Raw genomic sequence first — 23,730 nt, 5'->3', positions numbered from 1 at the left:
TGTAATGTGACATTTTTGCCCCGCTACTCGTACGAATGGTGTCGATCAATGGACCGGGTTTACGGCCCATTTTGACGCCTCTTCGACTCGTCGGGTGATGGCCGGAACGAGACTCAACGTTGCGTAATTACAAGTTGTATTTTAAGAACTCGCGTATATTGCCTGTTGCGCGACAATTGCCTTTTGTTTCACCTATTTCCTGCGTGTGACGGGAAGAGAGAGAGATGTTTTCAAGAGACTAGGTAGAGTCTCGGGACAAGTACATTGACAGCCCTGTCGTCTGCTCGCCCGAGGCTTTCGTCGAGTATACTTTCTCTGAATAAAACGATTCGTGGTGGTGGGGGTAAAATTGGCAAGTGATTTTGTTGCGCCCAAAATCAGTACGATCGGTGGTGTAATTGCTGAGAAAAAACTTTGCACGGGCTTAGAATTATGCAAAAGTTACTGACACATGACCGGTTTAACATATACGTTTACGCGTTCGACGTAGTTAGTGGTAGTAGAGTTGTTGTCTCGACGCATTCTGATTGGCTCACCGATCTTGGCTCGCTCCAGCTGACCGACCGCGCTCAAACTCCCTGAACGTATAATGATAATATATATCTATATGTATCGTGTACAACCATCTGTCAGTTTTCGATGGTATGAGCGAACGAGTAGCGACAGCGAATTAAATAATAAAATTTCGGGGAAACAGTGCGAGATATATTAATTCGATTGAATGTTCTAATATGACTATAAAATGTGCTATGTGAGTTTTGTGAAAACGGTGCGGGTAAAAACAGTTAGTTTACTCTCATGACAATTGGATCGGGAGTGTTTGATGATATATCAGAGTTGGGAAATTTTTTCTAGTATGAACACTGACTCTAGGTTTATTTGTGACATAATTTTTTCGCAATCCCTGTTCTTATTCTTTTAAATATTTCAACAGAAGTTGCGGGAAAAGAAAATGTTCATTCATTATAACTTCTCAAACGTTCTTTCCAAACAGAAATTTTATATTGTGTAATTACATTACAAAAAAAATATAAGTGGCTGTATGTAAATGAATTCAAATAAATTTTAAAAAACTGTGACATTGAAGTGTTTAATTCAATGTATTGTTGCCACATTTTCCTTTGCATTTAGTTTGGCAATGTCCTCCAGGCCCTTTTTCCCACCTCCTTAGAATACAGTGTATCCATACCAATTTCTATCTATTCTCTAGACAACATGTGTGACATTCGTATTACTATTTCCTTATGTTGTTTTCAATAACATAATTTGAAAAATTCATAACGAAGTCTTCATGAGTGCCTGTTTATACATCTAAATTAAAAAAAAAAAACTTTGGGCAATGTAAATGCATCGATATTCACTTGAGGCGTTGCATGATGAATTTGCAAATTTATTTCAGTAAGTCACTGGGTGCTTTGTTTCTCGTCATGTCAAAATTTGTATCTTCGAAATTCAACGATGACCTCTGAAGTTGGACAACGAGTTGAAGCGACATGCATATTGAGTATCTTCACACCGTGTTTGCGATTGGCATTATGGGTTGAAAAATTCATGTGTGTAAATCTACGCCTGATCATTTTTGGATGCAATCAAACATTTCGTCAAAAAAAATTTCAATGAAAAGTGATGGGCCGGACAAGTACTTTTAACACATATTTAAACATCATTCGTACCAATCCAAAATCGACATCGAATATTGTGAATAATACCAGGGGATCTTGAAAGTCAGAGAAGCGTCGATTTTCTTCGAAGTCTGCCAGCAGATAGAGTAATGAATGAGTTTACCTTGGTGTGATTTTTTTGTAATTTAAATGCTTCTTATAGAACAATTTCATAATGTTAAAACAGAAACTTACTAATAAAACACTTGTCCTCGATTGATATGATAAATTTTAGTGCTGCACGTAACTCAAATGGTAACTTTTTGATTCATTATAACTCTCTCAAGTTCCTGATGGTTCCCGTGAGAATAAAGATTCTGATTTACCATTAAATACTTGGCCTCGAATTGATATCATAAATTTTAATGCTGCACTTAACATAGATGGAATTTTTCGTCAATTGATTTAGCTGTTTGAATAAGGTTAGGAGAATGGGGCATCGGTTTCCAAAATGTTTTCAGGCGCGGTTTTTCGGTTTTTTTATTTTTTACGTTTTATTTGATTTTTTTGACATTTTAAAAAATAATTACAGATTTGTAATTCTATAAATATGATGTTTTTTCATGATTTGTGAATTTTTTTCGAATTTTTGTGTTGAAGTTATTTACGGTTGGTTTTATAATTTTTTTTTATGGAATTTTTTTTACATATTTCATGATATGATCAGGCAACAAGGGACTATCAATGTACTTGTCCCAACCTTTTTTTCCTAGAGGTTTATTTATTTGGAGTTATTTTGATTCTGATATTACAGAAATTTGATTTAGTTTTGGAGATTTGGGGCTGCCTCCACCACATGGGCCTCGAAACCGTTAGTTTATTCCATTTATGTTTTTCCGCTGTTTAAACCGACCTCGCTCGCGGGAATCGCTCTTCTCACACCGTCTTCGAACATCGAACATCATTCTCGACCTGCGGACGGCTGAGATGACACGCTGACATAGGCCATTCACTGAACGCCGTCCGTGCCTCTCCCGCTGTAGCAACCGAGAGTTGCACCGTCCGCAAAGCTGTGAATTCGAGTGCCATGGTCCGTGCAATACGGTGCCTCGGTCGATGGGTTTCGGGGGAGTTTCCTGGAAGAGAGGTGCTGCAATTGCCTGGTGGCTTATCGTTGTGGGCCCACCGTGATTTCATGACGTCTGGAGTCATAAGGGAGGCCTCCCCTCTGCCTTTTCAGAGATACCCGCCGGATCCCCAAGAGGAAAGGCACTCGGATCATAGCTATATAGTCGGGAGGAATGTTTCTCAGGGGCGGGAAAGGCGAGAACAGTGGAAGAAAATATGTCATTGTGCATGGCGTAAAACACGGTACAGAAAGAAATTTCTGTACGCATTGCGTATTTCAAAATTACCGCTAATGCGCGAGCTAAGAGTCTGAACTCTAGTTCGTGCCCAGCGTGTGAGCGCTGTGGCGCTGGGTCCTAGTGGCGGGCAGAGCGCCGAACATCGAGGGCCACTCGTTCGCACAATTAGTCGAATTCCAATCACCGTACCGGCGAGTCACCGTCCAAGCCTGAACCATCGAGCCATTATCTTTGTGCGACGAGCTGGGTTCCTCGGTAAGTCCATTCTTTTCTCCCGGAGTTGTTTTGTCTTGTTGAGCCTTTGGTTTTTCGGAATATAGTTCCAAGTTTAGTTTTGTTTTATGTGGCGTTTAGTTTGATATTCCCGGGTCTCGAATATGTGATGCGTATCGCTCAACTCAACAAATTGACTCGTTATTAATTTAGTTCAATATTTTTCCTGCATTATATCGTAAAATAATTATTGAGAAATATATCGTTTGAGTTTTCTTGGTGTAACGCGCTGAATATTACGCGGAATTTCGCTCGAGTTATTTCTGTCTCTCTCCCTATACGTGTCAAGGGCTCTAGCGAGCGCGCCCGATCGCGTGATGTTTTCGCGCTATCTCTCTCGCTCTTGTTGTCGCGCTACGGAATATATGGCAGTTAGCAACATCTTTATTTGTCGGTATTTTTCGTTCGTTCTTCTTGTATTGCGTATTATTACGTATTCGTAGTTTAACTGGCGACTGGCGTACCGTCTCTCTTCTATACGGTATTTCCGTATTGCACAAAAGTTTAATTATGTTATCTCTCATTTTTTTTGTTACCTTGCTGCTCGCACTATCTTTTACCTGCGCTTTACCTACGGCACTTGCGGCTGATTAAATTTACCTACAGCGCGTGCGGCTAATTACCTTCTACCTGCGATTTATCTACGGCATTTGTTGCCAACGATCTTTTACCTGCGTTTTATCTAAGACACTGAATTCATTAGTGTTGAGTAGCTGATATCGGGGCGTGGGAATATGCGGAACGGCAAATAACTTCTACTCTTATCTCTACTACTGTTTTACTCTCCGATTAAGAGACTCAGTAGAGTCTCGGGACAAGTACATTGACAGCCCTGTCGTCTGTTTTGGCCTGAGGTTCTCGCCGAGACTATCTTTTCTCTGAATAAAACGATTTGCGGTGGTGGGGGTAAAACTGCCATGTCATTTTCTAGAATTGCGGAGCGTAAGAGATGTTTGGTTAAGCGAAAATTAGATTGGAGACTAATTTTCAAAATCCCTTTCGAATGAGCCCGAATCCAACACGATCTGTAGCGTAATTGCTGAGAAAAAACTTTGCACAAGCTCAAGATTATGCAAAAGCTACTAACACATTTATAAATTTGACGTATCTGCATATAATACCATCAAAGGCCTCATGTCCCTAGGGCTACCTTCACGGCGGTGTCGTGGACTGACGTCACATGCCAGCACCAGCAAAAACTTAGAAACCGATGCCTCTTCTTATTTGATTCGAACAGCTAAATCAATTGAAAAAAAATTCATCTTATTTACGTGCGGCATTAAAATTTATTATATTAATTCGAGGCCAAGTATTTTCTAATGAATTGAAAAAAGTTACCACTTGAATTACGTGCAGCATTAAAATTTGTGATATCAATCGGTGGACAAGTATTTTATTAGTAACTCCAAATTTTGACATTATTAAATTGGCCTAAGAAGCTTTTAAATCCAAAAATATCACATGCAAGCTAAACATTACTTGCTCTATGGTGGCAGAGACTTATAAGAAAATCGATTCTTTTCAGACTTTCAAGAGCTTCTGATATTATTCACAATATTCGACGTCGATTGGATCGTTACAAATTATGTTTAAATATGAGTTAAAAGTACTTGTCCGGCCCAACACTATTTATTGAAATAAAAATCAATCATAAAAAAACGAAATTATACGGCAGAATCCGGTTAAAAATGTATTGAAATGCGATTTATTATTAGTTTAATGTTCTTAATAATAGTATAGGTTAGTTATACCGAATGAAATTCGTTCGCTGGAAGAAGTGAAAAGTAAAAATTGCCGTCATTCCAATACAAACTGGGGACTTATTTTTGGAAACTTGAACATATTTAATGTGCAAAATGTTTTTTATTTATCGATGCACAAAAACATCCTTTGTATAGTACAGGACAATTCGTTTCCATTCTTATTAAATTAGTGCACTTGAGGGAAAATTACTTGAAGATAACTCTCTAAATTCCCTCTGCATGAATATTTGTGCTCCATCAGTTCTAGAAAAGCCCTGATTTTTATTTGAATAAACAATTTTAATGGATAGTGATGGGCCGGACAAGTACTTTTAACTCATATTTAAACATAATTTGTAACGATCCAATTGACGTCGAATATTGTGAATAATATCAGAAGCTCCTGAAAGTCTGAAAAGAATCGATTTTCTTATAAGTCTCTGCCACCATAGAGCAAGTAATGATTAGCTTGCATGTGATATTTTTGGATTTAAAAGCTTCTTAGGCCAATTTAATAATGTCAAAATTTGGAGTTACTAATAAAATACTTGTCCACCGATTGATATCACAAATTTTAGTGCTGCACGTAATTCAAGTGGTAACTTTTTTGAATTCATTAGAAAATACTTGCCCTCGAATTGATATAATAAATTTTAATGCTGCACGTAAATAAGATGAATTTTTTTCAATTGATTTAGCTGTTCGAATCAAATAAGAAGAGGCATCGGTTTCTAAGTTTTTTTTATGGATGGAATTATCAGCAAACACGACACCATCAATGTACTTGTCCCAACCTTTTTTCCCTAGGGGAAGTTTATGGTTTGATATCACGTCTTTTTTCTCGAAAGTTCCTTATTTATGTTTTGACGACTATATAATTTTAATTTTAATTTCTATGAATTATTTACGATTTAATGCTTATAACATTGGTTTCCACGAAAAAAGACCTATTTTTCGTCAAAATTGTACTGGAAATATTTCGTCACAAGTTTATCCTTGGACTTTGGCGATTTTTTTCCTTGTACTCTAATATGTTTTGTCAATTAGGAACCCAAGAGCATAGTGGAAAGCAGGTTGGAGGCCGAGATATGATTTTGGCTTGTAACATCTGATTTGTCGAAAAAAGACTGATACCGCACAATCAGTATACTAGTGAAGAGTATTATACACGAATGCTGTAGGATTGTAATATATTTGATATTTTCTTACGGTTCGAAATCATTTTCGTTGTGTGACTTAAGAAGTTTTGTTTACATTTTTTGTGGTGTAATAAGAAAACGGGCGATCATCAATGTAATTGTCCAAATTTTTTTCTCCGAGAGAGGATTTTTACGGCTTGATATCAAATCTTTTTTCTATGGCAGTTCTAAACGACAAAAAATATTCTTAAATAAGATTTTCTAAAGTTAACCAATGTTTCTATTGTTATATTTAAAAATAAGTTCTCCAATGTTTTTCTTTAAGTTTTGTACAATTTATAACAGTTTGATATTCTTCGAATGTTTGAAGTGATACCCTCAATTTTGCAACCATTTCAAACGTGCCCATAATTTTGTGGGATTAAAATCATATTCCGTAAGGTTTTTCAATATTTTGTATCATTGTGGAATTTTCCCCCGTCATTTATAAATTTTGTTTTCAATAGTTTTGATAAAATCATTGTGAATAAAGAAAATATGAAGATTTTTCAATGAACCGAATTTTTTGATTGATTTTCCTTAAAATTTGACAGAAGGAGAAAGAAAAAAATATATACAATGTTCACCAAGTCCACCAGAATTCGCAATTTTCACATATGTTTATTGAATTCTAATGCTAGCAATTTTCATTTCATTAAAAAACGTGCTTCCAAGGACTTTTTGAAGCAATCTTTTTCATTTGTATTATCATACCCAGAGATAAAAGTTGACACACCCATGTCGATGCACAAAATTTTTAAACTCTGCATGTAGCCACCAAGGTTCAACCGGACAAAAGATAAACTATGAAGTGCGTCAAGACCAACAGAATTGCTTATTTATTAATATGTCCATTGCATTTTGAAAACATAACTTCTTATGTAATTCATAAATAGGCCATCGCTGACTTCTTGTATCATTTATCATTATTTTGAGTTATTTATTACTAGTAATCCATATCATCATCCATAATAGTAATCCATATTGTATCACTTATCATTATTTTGAGTTATTTATTACTAGTAATCCATATCGTAATTCTATAATTCTTCTACAATTTTTATTAATTGTGAGTATCCATATTTCATAATCAAAAATAGGAAGTGCTAATACCTAGCGTGCATGTCAATACACAGAATTTTCAAAGTCTGCAAGTATCCACTGCGATTTATTCATCTACATTTTGATACAGAAAGAAAAAATTACCACCGATTCATAAAATTCATTATGCCAAAACTAAAAGAAAAAAAGACAGCGCACTTCAAAGTGAACAGAACTCAAAATTGTTTCATGTATCTTCGTTTATATATTGCAGTCGGAACCAAAAAGTGAAAAGATTGGCACACCTACGCTTCACAGAAATATCAAAGTTCATAGGTATTCGCTGCATGCCAGTAATACAAACTTTGGTGCTATGGGGCAAACCACTTCAAAATTCCATGAACCACATTCTTGAAACTTATTATGTTACATTCAAGAAAAAAAGTGACAGATACGCTGCATGTTGAAGCAAGCGAAATGCTGTATTTTTGTATGTCTCCATAGTTATACGCAAACAAAATATTTGATCACATCCAAAAATTATCAGACGTAGACTGTGCTGTCGGAAATGATCGTACGTCCGAGCCATAGCTGTATAAGCGATAGAGTCTAGCGAAACGCCGTTCCGTGATCGGAGACAATCGAATCCGCCATGCTGTGTCCGCGTGTGAGCGAAGTCATTCTCGTCCGGAGTTCTGCCAGAGTCACAAGTTCATGTGAGAGCTACGAATTGTAAGAGCTGTCGTGGACCAGGTGTTGGCCACAAAAATAAAGTGACAAAATAGTAAATCGAGTAAAACGTTATTATTGTACCCCGCCATCCAGACATTACAGTGGCGACGAGGACAAAAAGGAGTGCGTGCGCGATAGGATCGCAAAGATTTCGTTCGATTCAAAAGTCAGTGTAAATAGCACGTGGAAATGTCGGACGAAGAGTTGAGAAAAAAATTAGCAAAAGAATTCAAGGAAATTGAGAGAGCACGTGCAGAGTTGGCGGAGAAGAAGCTCGAACTGGCAGAAAATCGAAAGCAGTTGGCAGTGGACCAGCAAAATTTCCAGGCGCAAAGGGCGCAACTACGGGAACGTGAGATGAATATCGAAGCGGCACAGGTGGCTCCGGGACAGCCTCAACGGATAGTAACGTCGAGAATTGGTGAATTAAAGGAATTCAACGCGCAAGAAGATTGGATCCTGTGGAAAGAAAGGTTAGAGCAATTTTTTTTCGCGAACGATATTCAAGAAAATAAAAAAGTCTCTCTCCTTATTACATTGCTGGGAAGTGAGGGTTATGCCCTACTTCGAAACTTATGCTCGCCAATTAAGCCGTCTGAGAAGTCCTTTGAGCAGTTGACTCAAATTATGGAGAATCATTTGAGACCAAAGCCTAGTGTCATTACGGAGCGGTTCAAATTCAAAGAGTGTCGTCAAAAGGAGGACGAGGATATTAAGTTGTATTTGACTAGTCTTAAAAAACTTTCGACTTATTGTGAATTTAATGAAAACTTGAACTACCATCTAAGAGACCAGTTGGTTTGGGGTCTGCGCAACACATCGATCCAGAAACGTTTGCTCGGTGAGCCGAACTTGACCTACGAGAGAGCAGTGGAATTAGCCCTCGCACTGGAGTCAGCGTCGAAGGATGTCGAGCACATGGGTGCAAAACTAAAGAACGGTTCGGATCAAATCAACTTCATGGAGTCAAAGAAGTATTCTCATGCGTCGAAGAATAAATGGAGCAACAACAACAACAACAACTACCAGAGGAGTCGCTGTTTCTGTTGCGGAGGAACAAACCATCGTTCAAGTGTATGTAAATATAAACAGTATAAATGTAATAGTTGCAAAAAAGAGGGACATTTGTCGAAAATGTGCAGAGAAAACAAGAAATATCAAAATAGTAAGGCTCAATCTAGCAGTGAAAACAAATCTAATGTAAACAAAAATGAGAGACAAAATTATATGGGCGAAAACGAAAAAGAAAATGTTCCATGCAATTTTGATAATCTTTTTCACTTGCAAATGGAAAATAAAGAAATGCCAAGCGAAGGAATTTTTAGTATGGAGCCAATTAAAATTGATGTGAAAGTTCAAGACGAAATTGTAAAATTTGACGTGGACACGGGGTCCGATATAGCAGCAGTTTCGGAGTGTTTTTGGAAAAATCAAAATGAATTGAGTAGACTGCGTCTAAAGAAATCAAACCGTAGATTTAGATCGCATCCAGGACAGGTGATTGTGCCTGTGGGATATGTGGAAGTCGAAGCAGAATATAATAAGAGAAAGAAATCGCTTGAATTGTTCGTATTACCTGGAAATGGCCCTCCGTTGTTGGGTAGAACTTGGATCCATGCACTGGCGGTGCCTGTATCGAAGTTATTAAAAATTAAAGAGGAATCGAATATCGAATGGTTGAATGCAGAAAAAGATGATATTGAGTCTATGGTCAGTGAGTTCGATTCGGTTTTTTCTGACAAATTGGGAAAATATACGAAGCAAAAATTTAGATTACATTTGAAAGAAAATGTCAAGCCGATTTATTGTAAGCCTCGACCATTACCGTATGCGATGAGAGATAAAGTGGAAAAAGAATTAAAGCGTTTGGTTGATGCAGGAATTATTGAACCTGTGGAAAATAGTGAGTGGGCAACTCCAATTGTGCCGGTGCTCAAAAATAATGGCGAAATTAGAATATGTGGAGATTACAAGGTAACGCTTAACCCCCACATAAAAATCGATCGCTATCCAATTCCGCGTGTACAAGATTTATTAGCGACATTGAATGGTGGGGTATTTTTTTCAAAAGTTGATTTGTCACACGCGTACCAACAGGTTGAATTGGATGACGAATCGAAGCAGTTAGTCACTATTTCCACGCACAGAGGTTTATTCAGGTATAACAGGTTGTGTTTTGGCGTAGCCTCAGCTCCGGGATTATTCCAGAGGGAAATGGAGAAAGTTTTAAATGGGTTGGAGGGAGTGATCTGTTTTTTCGATGACATTTTGATTTCTGGAACAACACGTGAGTCACACAATAGTAGATTTCGAGCAGTGATGAATAGACTAAAAGACTGTGGTCTTACCGTTAAGAAAGAGAAGTGTGAATACGGGAAAAGTAGTATCGAATTCCTTGGGTTCGTTTTGGATAACCAAGGGACTCACGTGTCTCCTGAGAAAACGAAGGCAATTAGTGACGCTCCTGCTCCAACTGATGTGACTCAATTGAGGGCGTTCCTTGGCATGATAAATTATTATGCAAAATTCATTCGGAATTACTCGGGAATTGTCAGTCCACTCTATGATTTATTAAAGAAAAATGCAGTGTGGAAGTGGGACAGTAAATGTGACAAAGCTTTTAGAGAAGCGAAACAGAGTTTGATCGAGTCAGAGGTCTTGACCCATTTTGATTTACAACTACCAATTAAGATGGCTTGTGATGCGTCGCCATTCGGCGTGGGAGCAGTACTATCCCATGTGTATGAGGATGGATCCGAAAGACCGATTGCTTTTGCGTCTCGTACGTTGTCAAAAGCCGAAAAAGGCTACTCACAATTGGACAGGGAAGCATTAGGCATTGTCTTTGGAGTGAAAAAGTTCCATCAGTATGTCTATGGCCGTAGCTTTGTTTTGGAAACGGATCACAAACCATTGGTATACATTTTTGGTTCGAAAAACGGATTGCCACAGATGTCAGCAAACCGAGTACAAAGATGGGCTGTGTTGTTGTCGGCTTATAATTTCGAAATTAGATATATTAAGGGGTCCGACAATACTCGAGCCGATGGTTTATCAAGAGTTCCTCTGACTGATGAGTCGAATGAATGGGGAGGAAGTGAAAATTATTCGTATCTGCATTATGTTTCGGAAAATGTGAAATCGATTAACGCTGTGATGATCGAAGAAGGAACGTTAGCCGACCCTCAGTTGAGTCAAATTCGTGAGTTTATTGTAAATGGGTGGCCGGAATCAGTTCACGAAAAGTTGAGACCTTTTAAAGTTAGAGAAAGGGAATTGACGATGGAGGAAGGATGTATAATGTGGGGACATCGCATTGTAATACCTACAAAATTGCGGGGAGCCTTGTTAGAAGAGCTCCATATTACTCACATGGGTATCGTGCGCATGAAGGCGATGGCGAGATCGTATATGTGGTGGCCGGAACTAGACAGGGACATAGAGAAAATCGCTAAATCGTGTAAATTGTGCCTTGAGTCAGCAGATAATCCGCCCCGCGCAGTTCTACACCCGTGGAAGTGGCCAGAGGGGCCCAATTATAGAGTACACGCGGATTTCTTAGGCCCAATTGATGGGACCATGTTTTTGATCTTGGTAGATTCGTTCTCTAAATGGGTCGACGTGAAGGAAATGAAGGACATTACGTCAGAATCGACCATGAAAGCTTTTCAGGAATTTATGTGTAATTGGGGAATTCCGTGGAATTTGGTGACGGATAATGGTCCCAGTTTCTGTTCTAAGGAATTTAGCGATTTTCTCGGAATGTATGGAATTAGGCACGTTCGAACCGCGCCATATCATCCCGCTTCGAACGGCGCTGCCGAAAATGCGGTCCGTAGTTTTAAGAAGAAATATAAATTGTTACGAAAAGCGGGTTATTCGAAACATGAGGCGATTTGTAAATATTTGTTCTATATGCGAGCCTCTCCCCACTGTACGACAAATTGTACTCCCGCCGAACTACAAATAGGACGAAAATTTCGAACGAAATTAGATTTATTACGACCAACGCTTCGTTATGGCGTAGAGCAAAAGCAAAGTAGTCAAATTAAAGCGTTCCGGGGAAACCGAAAATCTGTATTAGATACCGACCAGATGGTCATGGCCAAAGATTATAGTAATAATTCGTGGCGTAAATCTAGGGTAACAGATTGTCTTACACCCGTTACTTACGAACTTCGTACAGACGATAATCGATTGTGGAAGCGTCACATTGATCAACTGGCGACATACGAATCGGGAAATAATGAGTATGACGTCAAGCAAAACGGTAACGGAAATGGACCGAGGAACTCAGTCGGAAAAGCAATAATAACTGAGGGGGCCGAGGAAAAAGTTGTTGGAGCTGAAACTCAATCAGAGTATAATAAGGTAGCTGAGCCACAAACACTCGAAGCAACGTCGACAATAAAGGCGTCGGAAAAACCGTTTTCGGCATCGGTAAACACGGTCATACCCGTGCGTCGCTCCAGTAGGGTTTCTAAACCTGTAGTGAGACTAAATTTGTAGAGGAAAAAAACGCATGTTAATATGATAATCAGCGATGTGTGCTGGGTGTACCTAGTTCTTAAGAACGTCATGTGATATGAATGCGAGGCCTGGCTATAGCCCAATAGATCAGGGGGGGTGATAATGTCCAAAGAATGTGTGGAGGGATGTGCTGTCGGAAATGATCGTACGTCCGAGCCATAGCTGTATAAGCGATAGAGTCTAGCGAAACGCCGTTCCGTGATCGGAGACAATCGAATCCGCCATGCTGTGTCCGCGTGTGAGCGAAGTCATTCTCGTCCGGAGTTCTGCCAGAGTCACAAGTTCATGTGAGAGCTACGAATTGTAAGAGCTGTCGTGGACCAGGTGTTGGCCACAAAAATAAAGTGACAAAATAGTAAATCGAGTAAAACGTTATTATTGTACCCCGCCATCCAGACATTACATAGACTTACACACATGAATTTTTCAACCCATGATGCCAATCGCAAACATGGTCTGGAAATACTCAACATACATGTCGCTTCATGACTTTGTCGCACTTTAGAGGTGTTCATTGCATTTCGAAGATATGAATTTTGATATCATGAAAATCAGACACCCAATGACTTATTGAAATAAATTTCCAAATTCATTATGCATTAAGTCAAGTGAATATATCTATGCACTTACATGGCCCAAAGATTTTTCTAAAACTCGGGTGTATAAACAAGGAATCATGAAAACTTTTTGTTATGAATTTTCCAATTTATTGAAATCAATATGAGGAAATCGAAATACAGAAGTCACTCGAATTGTCTAGAGAATGAATAGAAATTGGTATGGATATACTGTAAGCTAAGGAGGTGGGAAAAAGGGCCCGGTGAACACAGCCAAACGAAATGAAAGAAAATATGACAACAATACATTGAATTAGACACTTTTACTTGACCAAAGTTTTTCAAAATTTATTTGCATTCATTTACATACAACCACGCATAATTTTTCTATAATGTAATAACACAACATAAAATTTATGTTTGGAAAGAACATTTGAGAGATTATAATGAGCGAAAGTTTTTTTTTCTCACATAACTCCTGTTGAAAATTTGTAATGAACCAGAACCAGGATTGCAACAAAATTATGTCATGAATAAACGTAAAATCAAAGAATTTGTACAAGGAGAAATTTCCCAATACTAATATATGTCCTATATAACAAATACTCGCGAACCGATTGCGATGAGGGTAAACTAACCCCATGGTTTTCACAAAACTTACATAACATTTTTTTTTATAGTCATATAAGAATTTTGAATCGAATTCATACAGCTCGCACTGTTTCTCCGAAATTTTATCATTTTGATCGCTGTTGCTATTAATTTGATCATGCCATCAAAAACTGACAGATGGTCGAATAATATATCACGCCAAAGTCACTATATATCTGGTTTTCGTAATATACACTGCATGTATGACACCACATACCACTATTTTGAATAAAATAAATACATATTGAACACTTGATTAGATGAAAAATATTTTTTTTTCACCCCGCACTTCGTAATGTCGGAAATCCGTTTATTATAACATCAAAAGCTGACAGCTGACTGATGGGATTGTATATATAGGTATATATTCATAAACTTTATTCCGCTGGAACGGTACAGCGAGTATCCTGACCAATCACAACTCATTATTTCTGTAGCCGGGATCCCGGGACTCGAGCTTCCATAGAAATGGGTTATAGCTGGCATCAAGAGGCCTTTGATGGTATTCTGTACAGACACGGCTAATCCATAAATGTGTTAGTAACTTTCGCATAACTTGAGCCTGTGCAAAGTTTTTTCTCAGCATTCACGCTACTGATCGTGTTGGTTTCGTGCTCATTCGAAAGGGATTTTGAAAATTAGTCTCCAAACCAATTTTTGATTTATAAAAAATCTCCTGAGCTCTGCAATTTTAGAAATTTACATGCCATTATTACCCCCACCACAGCGAATCGTTTTATTCAGAGAAAGTATATCGGCGAGAGCCTCGGGCCAGCAGACGACAGGGCTGTCAATGTACTTGTCCCGAGACTCTACCGAGTCTCTTGATGTTGTTTTGAGAATGCGAAGTTCGGGATGTGTGTATCGTGTACTCGATAAATTCGTGGTGATCGGTTAAATTATGTTATCCTTTCCTATCGTCGTGAATTGTTTCTAAACATATATTTATTTCAATGAATAATTCGTTGAATGTAAATAAATTCCAATAATTTTTTTAAAACTTTTATCAAATAAAAATGTCTAATCTAATGTATTTTTGTCATATTACATTTAGTTTGGCCGTGCCCTCCAGTCTCTTTTTTCCACCTCTTTAGCTTACAGTTTATTCATACCAATCAAGAGACTCGGTAGAGTCTCGGGACAAGTACATTGACAGCCCTGTCGTCTGCTGGCCCGAGGCTCTCGCCGAGTATACTTTCTCTGAATAAAACGATTCGCCGTGGTGGGGGTAAAATTGGCAAGTGATTTTTTTGAATTACCGAAGTTATGAGTCATCTGAGCCTTTGAAAATTGAACTTTCAGCTAATTAAGAAATTCTCTTTCGATTGCGCCCAAAATCAACACGATCGGTGGCGTAATTGCTGAGAAAAAACTTTGCACGGGCTCAAGTTTATGCAAAAGTTACTGACACATCACGAGTTCGACGTATACGTATACGCGTTTTGACGTAGTCAGTGGTAGTAGAGTTGTTGCCTCTACGCATTCTGATTGGCTCAACGATGTCGGCTCCTCCAGCTGCTAGGCCGACCGCGGGTGAGGCTCAAGTGTTAGAAGGCCTAAAATAGCGAACAGGCATTCTGTATATCTATATATGCGTTATACAGAATGCCTGTTCACCATTTTAGGCCTTCTAACTTTTGAGTCGTACCCCGACCACGCTCAGACTCCATGGATATTATATTATATATATATCAAGAGACGCGGTAGCGGCTCGACGCCAAGTATTAAAAGGAAAAACTGCAGCGCAAAAGAAAAGCCAGCGCGAGCCCTGCCGCTACTCTTATATACGCGAATATGCCGGTTTTATGACGTCACAGAATTTTCAAATGGCTCTCACAAAAAAACCATTTCATAAAAGAACTTGAAAATTTGTGACGATTTTTTTTCGATTTTTCTCTTTCCATTGGTCTTTGTTGCAAGTAAATCCGTCCAGTAGATCCTGAGATATGTAACGTTGGTGATTTAAAATCCATCATTTCGGGATTTTCATTTTCTTAGAGACAGAGGGGCGTAAGTTACGCTTGTTTACATTTGGACTTACGTCCTTTGCACGATTTCTTACTTTTGTCACACTCTACGTCACGCACTACGCTGAACGCGGCTACCCCCTCTCCTTCTGCGTCGCCGAGCGAGAGAGACAGAGAATGGGCGCACAGCGGGGGCAATACCAGCTCCTGGTTTGCGCATAAAATATGTATATAATTATATAATATATATTTTATTTATTAATATTAATTAATAATAAAATATTATTATAATAAATATTTTATTATAATTAATATATAATATAATATATATATTATATTATACTATAATATAAAATGATAATAATACAATAAAATGAAAAAATTGAATAATACGAATAACATTAAATAATAAATAATAAAACTAAAAAAATATAAAATTCTGGTCGACGCCGCTGGATTATTCGAGGATGTCTAGGGCGATAGCTCATGGGTTTTGGAGGACTAGGTTTAGGTACATTCTATCGCGATTTTCGATTTCTAGGTGGACGACCCCATAGTTTTTTATGTCCAGATATATTCCTCCATGGCTTTCGTCGTCAAGGTATGTTTTTTCATGGTTTTCGAGGTCTGGGTCGACAGCTCCTTAGTTTTCGATGTTCAGGTATGTTTCTCCATGGTTTTCATGGTTTCGGATAATTCCTCCATGGATTTCGATGTCTAGGTATATTCCTCCATGGTTTCTGATGTGCGAGTGTATTTCTCCATAGTTTTTCATGGCCACGTGTATTTCTCTATAGTTCTTGATGTCTAGGTATATTCCTCCATGGTTTTCGCGATCGAGGTTGACGGCTCCACAGGTTTCGATGTCCAGGTATGTTTCTCCATGGTTTTCGTGGTCTCGGATAATTCCTCTATGGGTTTCGATGTCTAGGTATATTCCTCTATGGTTTCTGATGTGCAGGTGTATTTCTCCATAGTTTTTAATGTCCAGGTGTATTTCTCCATAGTTCTTGATGTCTAAGGTATATTTCTCCATGGTTTTCGTGGTCTAAGTATGTCTCTTCATGGTTTTCGCGGTCGAGGTCGACGGTTCCACAGTTTTCGATGTCTAGGTATGTTTCTCCATGATTTTCGTGGTCTAGGATAATTTCTCCATGGATTTTGATGTCTAGGTATATTCCTTCATGGTTTTCAATGTCTAGACGTGTTCCTTCATGGTTTTCGTGGTCCAGGTATATTCCTCCATGGTTTTCGATGTATGGATATTTTTCTCCATGGTTTTCGTGGTCTAGGTACAATCCTCCATGGTTTTCGTGGTCTAGGTACGTTTCTTCATGGTTTTCAATGTCTAGGCATGTTTCTTCATGGTTTTCGTCATCCAGGTATATTCCTCCATGGTTGTCTCGGTGTAAGTAGATTCCTCCATGGTTTTCGTGGTCTAGGTATGTTTCTTCATGGTGTTCGTAGTCGAGGTCGACGGATCCACAGTTTTCGATGTCCAGGTATGTTTCTCTCGGGTTTTCGTGGTCGAGGATAATTCCTCCATGGGTTTCGATGTCTAGGTATATTCCTCCATAGTTTTCAATGTCTAGGCATGTTTCTTCATGGTTTTCGCGGTCGAGGTCGACGGCTCCACAGTTTTCGATGTCCAGGTATGTTTCTCTCGGGTTTTCGTGGTCGAGGATAATTCCTCCATGGGTTTCGATGTCTAGGTATATTCCTCCATAGTTTTCAATGTCTAGGCATGTTTCTTCATGGTTTTCGCGGTCGAGGTCGACGGCTCCATAGTTTTCGATGTCCAAGTATGCTTCTCCATGGTTTTCGTGGTCTAGGATAATTCCTCCATGGGTTTTGATGTCTAGGTATATTCCTTCATGGTTTTCGATGTATGGATATGTTTCTCCATGGTTTTCGTGGTCTAGTTATGTTTCTTCATGGTTTTCGCAGTCGAGGTCGACGGCTCCACAGTGTTCGATGTCCAGGTATGTTTCTCTCGGGTTTTCGTGGTCGAGGATAATTTCTCCATGGGTTTCGATGTCTAGGTATATTCCTCTATGGCTTTCGTGGTCTGGATATGTTTCTTCATGGTTTTCGCAATCGAGGTCGACGGCTCCACAGTTTTCGAAGTCCAGGTATGTTTCTCTCGGGTTTTCATGGTCGAGGATAATTCCTCCATGGGTTTCGATGTCTAGGTATATTCCTCCATGGTTTTCTATGTCTAGGCATGTGTAATCATGGTTTTCGCGGTCAAGGTCGACGGCGCCACAGTTTTCGATGTCCAAGTATGCTTCTGCATGGTTTTCGTGGTCTAGGATAATTCCTCCATGGGTTTTGATGTCTAGGTATATTCCTTCTTGCTTTTGAATGTCTGGACATGTTCCTTCATGGTTTTCGTGGTCCAGGTATATTCCTCCATGGTTTTCGATGTATGGATATGTTTCTCTATGGTTTTCGTGGTCTAGGTACATTCCTCCATAGTTTTCGTGGTCTAGGTAGATTCCTCCATGGTTTTCGTGGTCTAGGTATGTTTCTTCATGGCTTTCGCAGTCGAGGTCGACGGCTCCAGAGTTTTCGATGTCCAGGTATATTTCTCTCGGGTTTTGGTGGTCTAGGATAATTGCTCCATGGGTTTCGATGTCTAGGTATATTCCTCCATGGTTTTCAATGTCTAGGCATGTTTCTTCATGGTTTTCGTGGTCTAGGATAATTCCTCCATGAGTTTTGATGTCTAGGTATATTCCTTCATGGTTTTCGATCTCTGGATATGTTCCTACATGGTTTTCGTGGTCCAGGTATATTCCTCCATGTTTTTCGTCGTCCAGGTATATTTCTCCATGGTTTTCAATGTCTAGGCATGTTTCATCATGGTTTTCGTGGTTCAGGTATATTCCTCCATGGTTTTCGATGTCTGGGTATGTTTCTCCATGGTTTTCGTGGTCTAAGTTGATGGTTCCACAGTTTTCGATGGCTAGGTCTGAGTTTCCATAGTTTTTGTTCTCTAGGTATATTTCTTCATCATTTCCGTGATCTAGGTCGATGACTTCATACTTTTCGATGTCTAGGTATGTGTCTACATATTTTTCAGTGTCTAGGTATATTCCTCCATGGTTTTGGATGTCCAGGTATATTTCTTCATAGTTTTAAATGTCTACGTATGTTCCTTCATAGTTTTCGTGGTCCAGGTATATTCCGTCATGGCTTTTGATGCTAGGTCAACAATTCCATAGTTTTCGATGTTTGGTTATGGTTCTCCATGGTTTTCATGGTCTAGGTCGACGGTTCCATTGTTTTTGATGTCTACGTCGACAGCTCCATGGTTTTCGATGGCTAGGTATATTTCTCCATGGCTTTCGTCGTCCTGGTATGTTTTTTCATGCTTTTCGAGGTCTAGATCAACGGCTCCGTAGTTTTCAATGTCCAGGTATGTTTTCCCATTGTTTTCGTGGATTAGGTTGACGACTTCATAGTTTTCACTATCCCGGTCGATAGCTCCATAGTTTCCGATGTTAAGGTGAATTTGTCCATGGTTCCCGATATGAAAGTCAACGGCTCCATAGTTTCCGATAGTGTGGTGAGTTTTTCTAAGGTTGTCGATATCTAGGTCGTCGGCTCTATAGTTTTCGATGTCTAGTTTGGCGACTATAGGGTTTTCGATGTCTAGGTGGATGCCTTCGTATTTTTCAATATATATTCGACAATTTTATATTTCCCGATATTTAGGTAAACGGTGCAATGGTTTACGATATATTTCCTCATAGTTATCGATATCTAGATCTGCGATTTAATAGTTTACATTGACGAGGCAGGTTCAGACGTTACAGAAGAATGATTACATGAAAAAATATCACTGGACACCAATAACCATAAAGCTGTGGTCTTAGACATTGAATACCATGGAAACATCTCCTTGGACACTGCAAACCATTGACAGTATCCATGTCAACATGGAATCCATGAATGAGAAGAAGATAGTTTCAAAAATCATTTTTCCAAGTAAACAAGTGGAGCTTTTCAAAAAAAGGAATAGAAAATGAAAATATCATCCCATTGCATAGGAATTTCCCAATCTTTCATTGGAAAATTCGATTTGCTGAATGCATAATCAAAATCGTCACCATTATTGCTTGTAAAAGGTTTCAACTCACATGAACATAACTGCACAGTTTTCGTCCGTCTACATAGAAAAATTGGCTGTGTCGATTGCTTTTGGCACATAGAGAAAAGCACTCAACTTGAAACAAATCGTTTTAAAAATTTTCGTCGAAGACGAGGAATGTATTTTTTTTCTTAAGTAAATATTGTCACGCCTCTAAAAAATAAGCTAAATCAGAAAAAAAATAATTGACAAAGTAAAAAAAGAACGCCAATTATTAAAAGGTCGCGACCGTAGTTTTCAATAATTTTCTATATTTGCATTATCAATAAAAAATTTCAAAATATAAAAAAAAATGAGATCGTTTTCTGAAGTTGACAAATATAGTGAATGAAATACGATTCCTATATAGTTGTCACGTCTCGCAAAAAGAAGTGAAATCAGTAAATATTAAAACTTCAAAAAGTAAAAAAGGCACGCCAAGTATTAAAAGGTCGTGACCGTCGTTTTAAATGATTTTCTATATTCGCATTGTCAATAAATAAATTTAAAAAAATGTTTAACTGTGAAAAAATATGAGATCTATTGTAACATATACAGTGAATGAATTACGTTTCCTGTAGGAATTCTGAATTTTGGAAATAAAAAAAAATGAGATCATTTTCTAACGTAGCCAAGTACAGTGAATGAATTAAGGTTCTTGTGGAATTCATTCGTGTACACTTTTAGCCCTAATCCCTCACTTATTCAGAAAAATTTTCCAGCAAACGTCACAGAGCAACAAAGGTTTCTCGAATGATTCTGCAATTATTAAGAGATTATCATCTGTTTTTATGCTAGCTCGGGTTATAAACTTAAAACAGTTTACGCGTACAAGTGCATGCATTGTATCTATACGATGAACTGCACAAATTCATTTTCAACATTACACACAAGCTTGGCGTGCATGGTTTTCAATCGGAAGCTCGGCGAAGGAATGCCTCATCCGTCCATATATTTGAAGAAAACTTGATGATCCTCTCATGTAATTGTTTTTTAATTTGCCATCCCTTTTCCATCCAACTATTTTATTGAGTAGTCCGACGTGAGATCCCACGCTGTGTACACAAAGAAAAATATCTATTCTTGACTAGTTTGACTGATAAATTCATTACTCCAAATGTTTCGTATTCAACGCGTTTTCTTTTCTCAAATCAATGTTTACACAGCTTACTTCTTTGTTCATCCATTTCAATACTTGTGTAATTCATCCAATCATCTGCCCATTTGGTAAAAAAAAGAGTGTACGGACAAACGAGTGAAAGTGACGCGTGGATAAATTAAAATGCGTATGGGCATGAAAGAATGGCCGTATGTATCCGTACAAGATAAAGGCATATAAAGGGATTGATTGATTTCATTTCTTTATCCGTTCGTTTAATCGTTCAATTTTATCCACAAATTTCACCCATCTGTATTGTTTACCAAATCATTATGTAACAGGGCCCCTCTTATTTTATTGGGGGATCGGTTTTTTTCACACTCGTTCATACAATTCTAATTAATTATTGTTTTCATAGTAAATTTGAACAATTGTCTCTTCCCGAGCTTCCGATTGAAAACCATGCACGCCAAGCTTGTGTGTAATGTTGAAAATGAATTTGTGCAGTTCATCGTATAGATACAATGCATGCACTTGTACGCGTAAACTGTTTTAAGTTTATAACCCGAGCTAGCATAAAAACAGATGATAATCTCTTAATAATTGCAGAATCATTCGAGAAACCTTTGTTGCTCTGTGACGTTTGCTGGAAAATTTTTCTGAATAAGTGAGGGATTAGGGCTAAAAGTGTACACGAATGAATTCCACAAGAACCTTAATTCATTCACTGTACTTGGCTACGTTAGAAAATGATCTCATTTTTTTTTATTTCCAAAATTCAGAATTCCTACAGGAAACGTAATTCATTCACTGTATATGTTACAATAGATCTCATATTTTTTCACAGTTAAACATTTTTTTAAATTTATTTATTTATATATAAACCACGCGTCAGTTTTCGATCATCGTATAAACAAACGGAGTTTTGACATTATGAAATGCGTGTGGGATAAATAAAAAAAACTTTCGTCATCTAACGAAGTGCATAGTACTAAAACCTGTGGAATGCTAAACTAAACCGGTATAAAAGCAGTCGCGTAAATGTAGTCTGTGATCTGTGTGTGAAAAAGAATAAAATAAAAAAATACGCGGTGCATGTCGACGAAACTTTTTAAGATTTCATTAATTCGTTTGACTGAAAATAAGTTTATCATATATCATTTGTAAATAGGTTATATGATATCAATACATCGATACGCACATCCGAAACCACCCGAGACTTGTTTTCGTACTGAACGTCATTTTGACAGGTGAGGTTATGATCCCCAAAGTGCTGTTGTGTGCGGACTCTAATTAATAAATGAAAATGGTTAGTGAAAATTGGTTAATGTATATTTTGTTAAAACTTGTGGTATACTAAACCGGTATAAAAGCGGCCGCGTAAATGTAGACTGTGATCTGTGTGTGCAAATAAAACATATAAAAAAATGCGCGATTCATATATGTCAACGAAACTTTTCAAGATTTCATTATTTCCTTCGATTGGAAATAAGTGTCAACTGAGATAATCTTTCAATTAAACCAGAGTTCGCGGAATATTGTCCAGTGTAAATATATCATCAGTTGTGTGATTACATATCATGTGTAATAATGTAGGTCATATATACGAGTTCCCTTTGATAGCTGTGTGGTAACGAACCGGCCGGGGTTTGACGTTACGAAGTGTGGGACAAATGTAACAAACGTTCGCATAGTTAGTGAATAATATAAATAAGGCAAATCAGTTTATCAAAAATAGGTCTGGAAGTTGTAAGAAAAAATGTTCGTCAACCTATAACGTCAAATTTTCTTTTTGCGATCTGAAATATTATGGTTGATAATTAATAAAACAAGAACACACGGAACTGTTAGTATATATAATGTAAGAAACTCCAATCGAATAAATGTTTTTTAATTTCTTTCTTGTGTCATCGGTATTTTTGAATATTCCCACATTTTGCTTCCTATTGAGTCTTTCCGATCCTTGTTTTGACTCCATCGGTTTGCAGCGGATCGATACATAGTATTAAATTGGTTGCCTAATATGTGTCCTATAATTTTCTACTATTTCTTCATGCTGATTGTGGTAACATGATTCAAGTGGTTTCCGACTATGATCATCAATCGCACATTTTGTATATCAGATTCTTAAAACAGTTTCTGGTGTTGATATAAGTGTTGTTATACTTTTTCCACCTGTTCTGTCGAGTAATAAATTTTGAAACTTCTTCCAAAAAGTCTTTGGATGCTTATTTTGCTGATGATATGAAAAGTCGTATCTTGGGAATGCTGTATGCGAACACAAATTTTGATAACAAAACTTATGGAATGACATGTATGTTGAGTATTTCCACTTTGCAAACTACAAATATGGAATTATTATAAAAAAAATTCATTCGAATAAGTCTACTGTTGCTCAGTTTTGGATGCGATCAAATATAATGCCTACCAACATCCCCAGAAACTTACAGAATTGCTGAATGCAATGTGCGCTATGTCATTTTAATGTAACATCATGACTTTTGACAACTTTTCATTATAATGCTGTAAATTCGGATCATTGAAATACTGCAAAAATCTGCAAACTATACAATTTAAATACTGTGCCATTCATTTTACATTTTGACTCTAACTGTAACATATATATGAAGTAAAAAATTGATTATAAAAGTCTTCAGTTGCTCATTTATGGATAGATTAGAAATTGCTGTCTTCGAAGCTCATTGTGCTTTGCGCATTGCGAATACATTGACTCTGAAATTTCTGTGGATAAATATATATGCGACGGATCACCCCTTATCTTTGATTATGGTAATATGTAATGGAACTTGGTTCGGCAAGGTTTTAAGTGTTCCTTTTCAAATAGTATTGAAGTTTG

At 37.8% G+C, this 23,730-nt stretch overlaps 1 protein-coding gene across 10 annotated transcripts in view; it reads right to left on the bottom strand.

Moving 5' to 3' along the window:
• Drep2 (DNA fragmentation factor-related protein 2) overlaps nt 1-23,730 on the bottom strand; it is a 438,119-nt gene that overhangs the window by 171,849 nt on the left and 242,540 nt on the right. For 6 of the 10 annotated variants that reach the window (XM_043427018.1, XM_043427015.1, XM_043427013.1 and 3 more), the window contains one exon: nt 9,511-9,564. The exons of 3 other annotated variants lie outside the window; for them this stretch is intronic. In XM_043427018.1, coding sequence (XP_043282953.1) covers nt 9,511-9,564 — 54 coding nt within the window. Of the gene's footprint in view, nt 1-9,510; nt 9,565-10,282; nt 10,369-11,306; nt 11,772-23,730 lie in introns of those variants that run through there. One more of the 10 variants, XM_043427020.1, reaches the window with a different exon arrangement.

Source organism: Venturia canescens, chromosome 8, assembly GCF_019457755.1.
Source record: "Venturia canescens isolate UGA chromosome 8, ASM1945775v1, whole genome shotgun sequence".
Lineage (NCBI taxonomy): Eukaryota > Metazoa > Arthropoda > Insecta > Hymenoptera > Ichneumonidae > Venturia > Venturia canescens.
The sequence above is the reverse complement of the archived record's forward strand: the minus strand, read 5'-3'. Positions and strand labels throughout refer to the sequence as shown.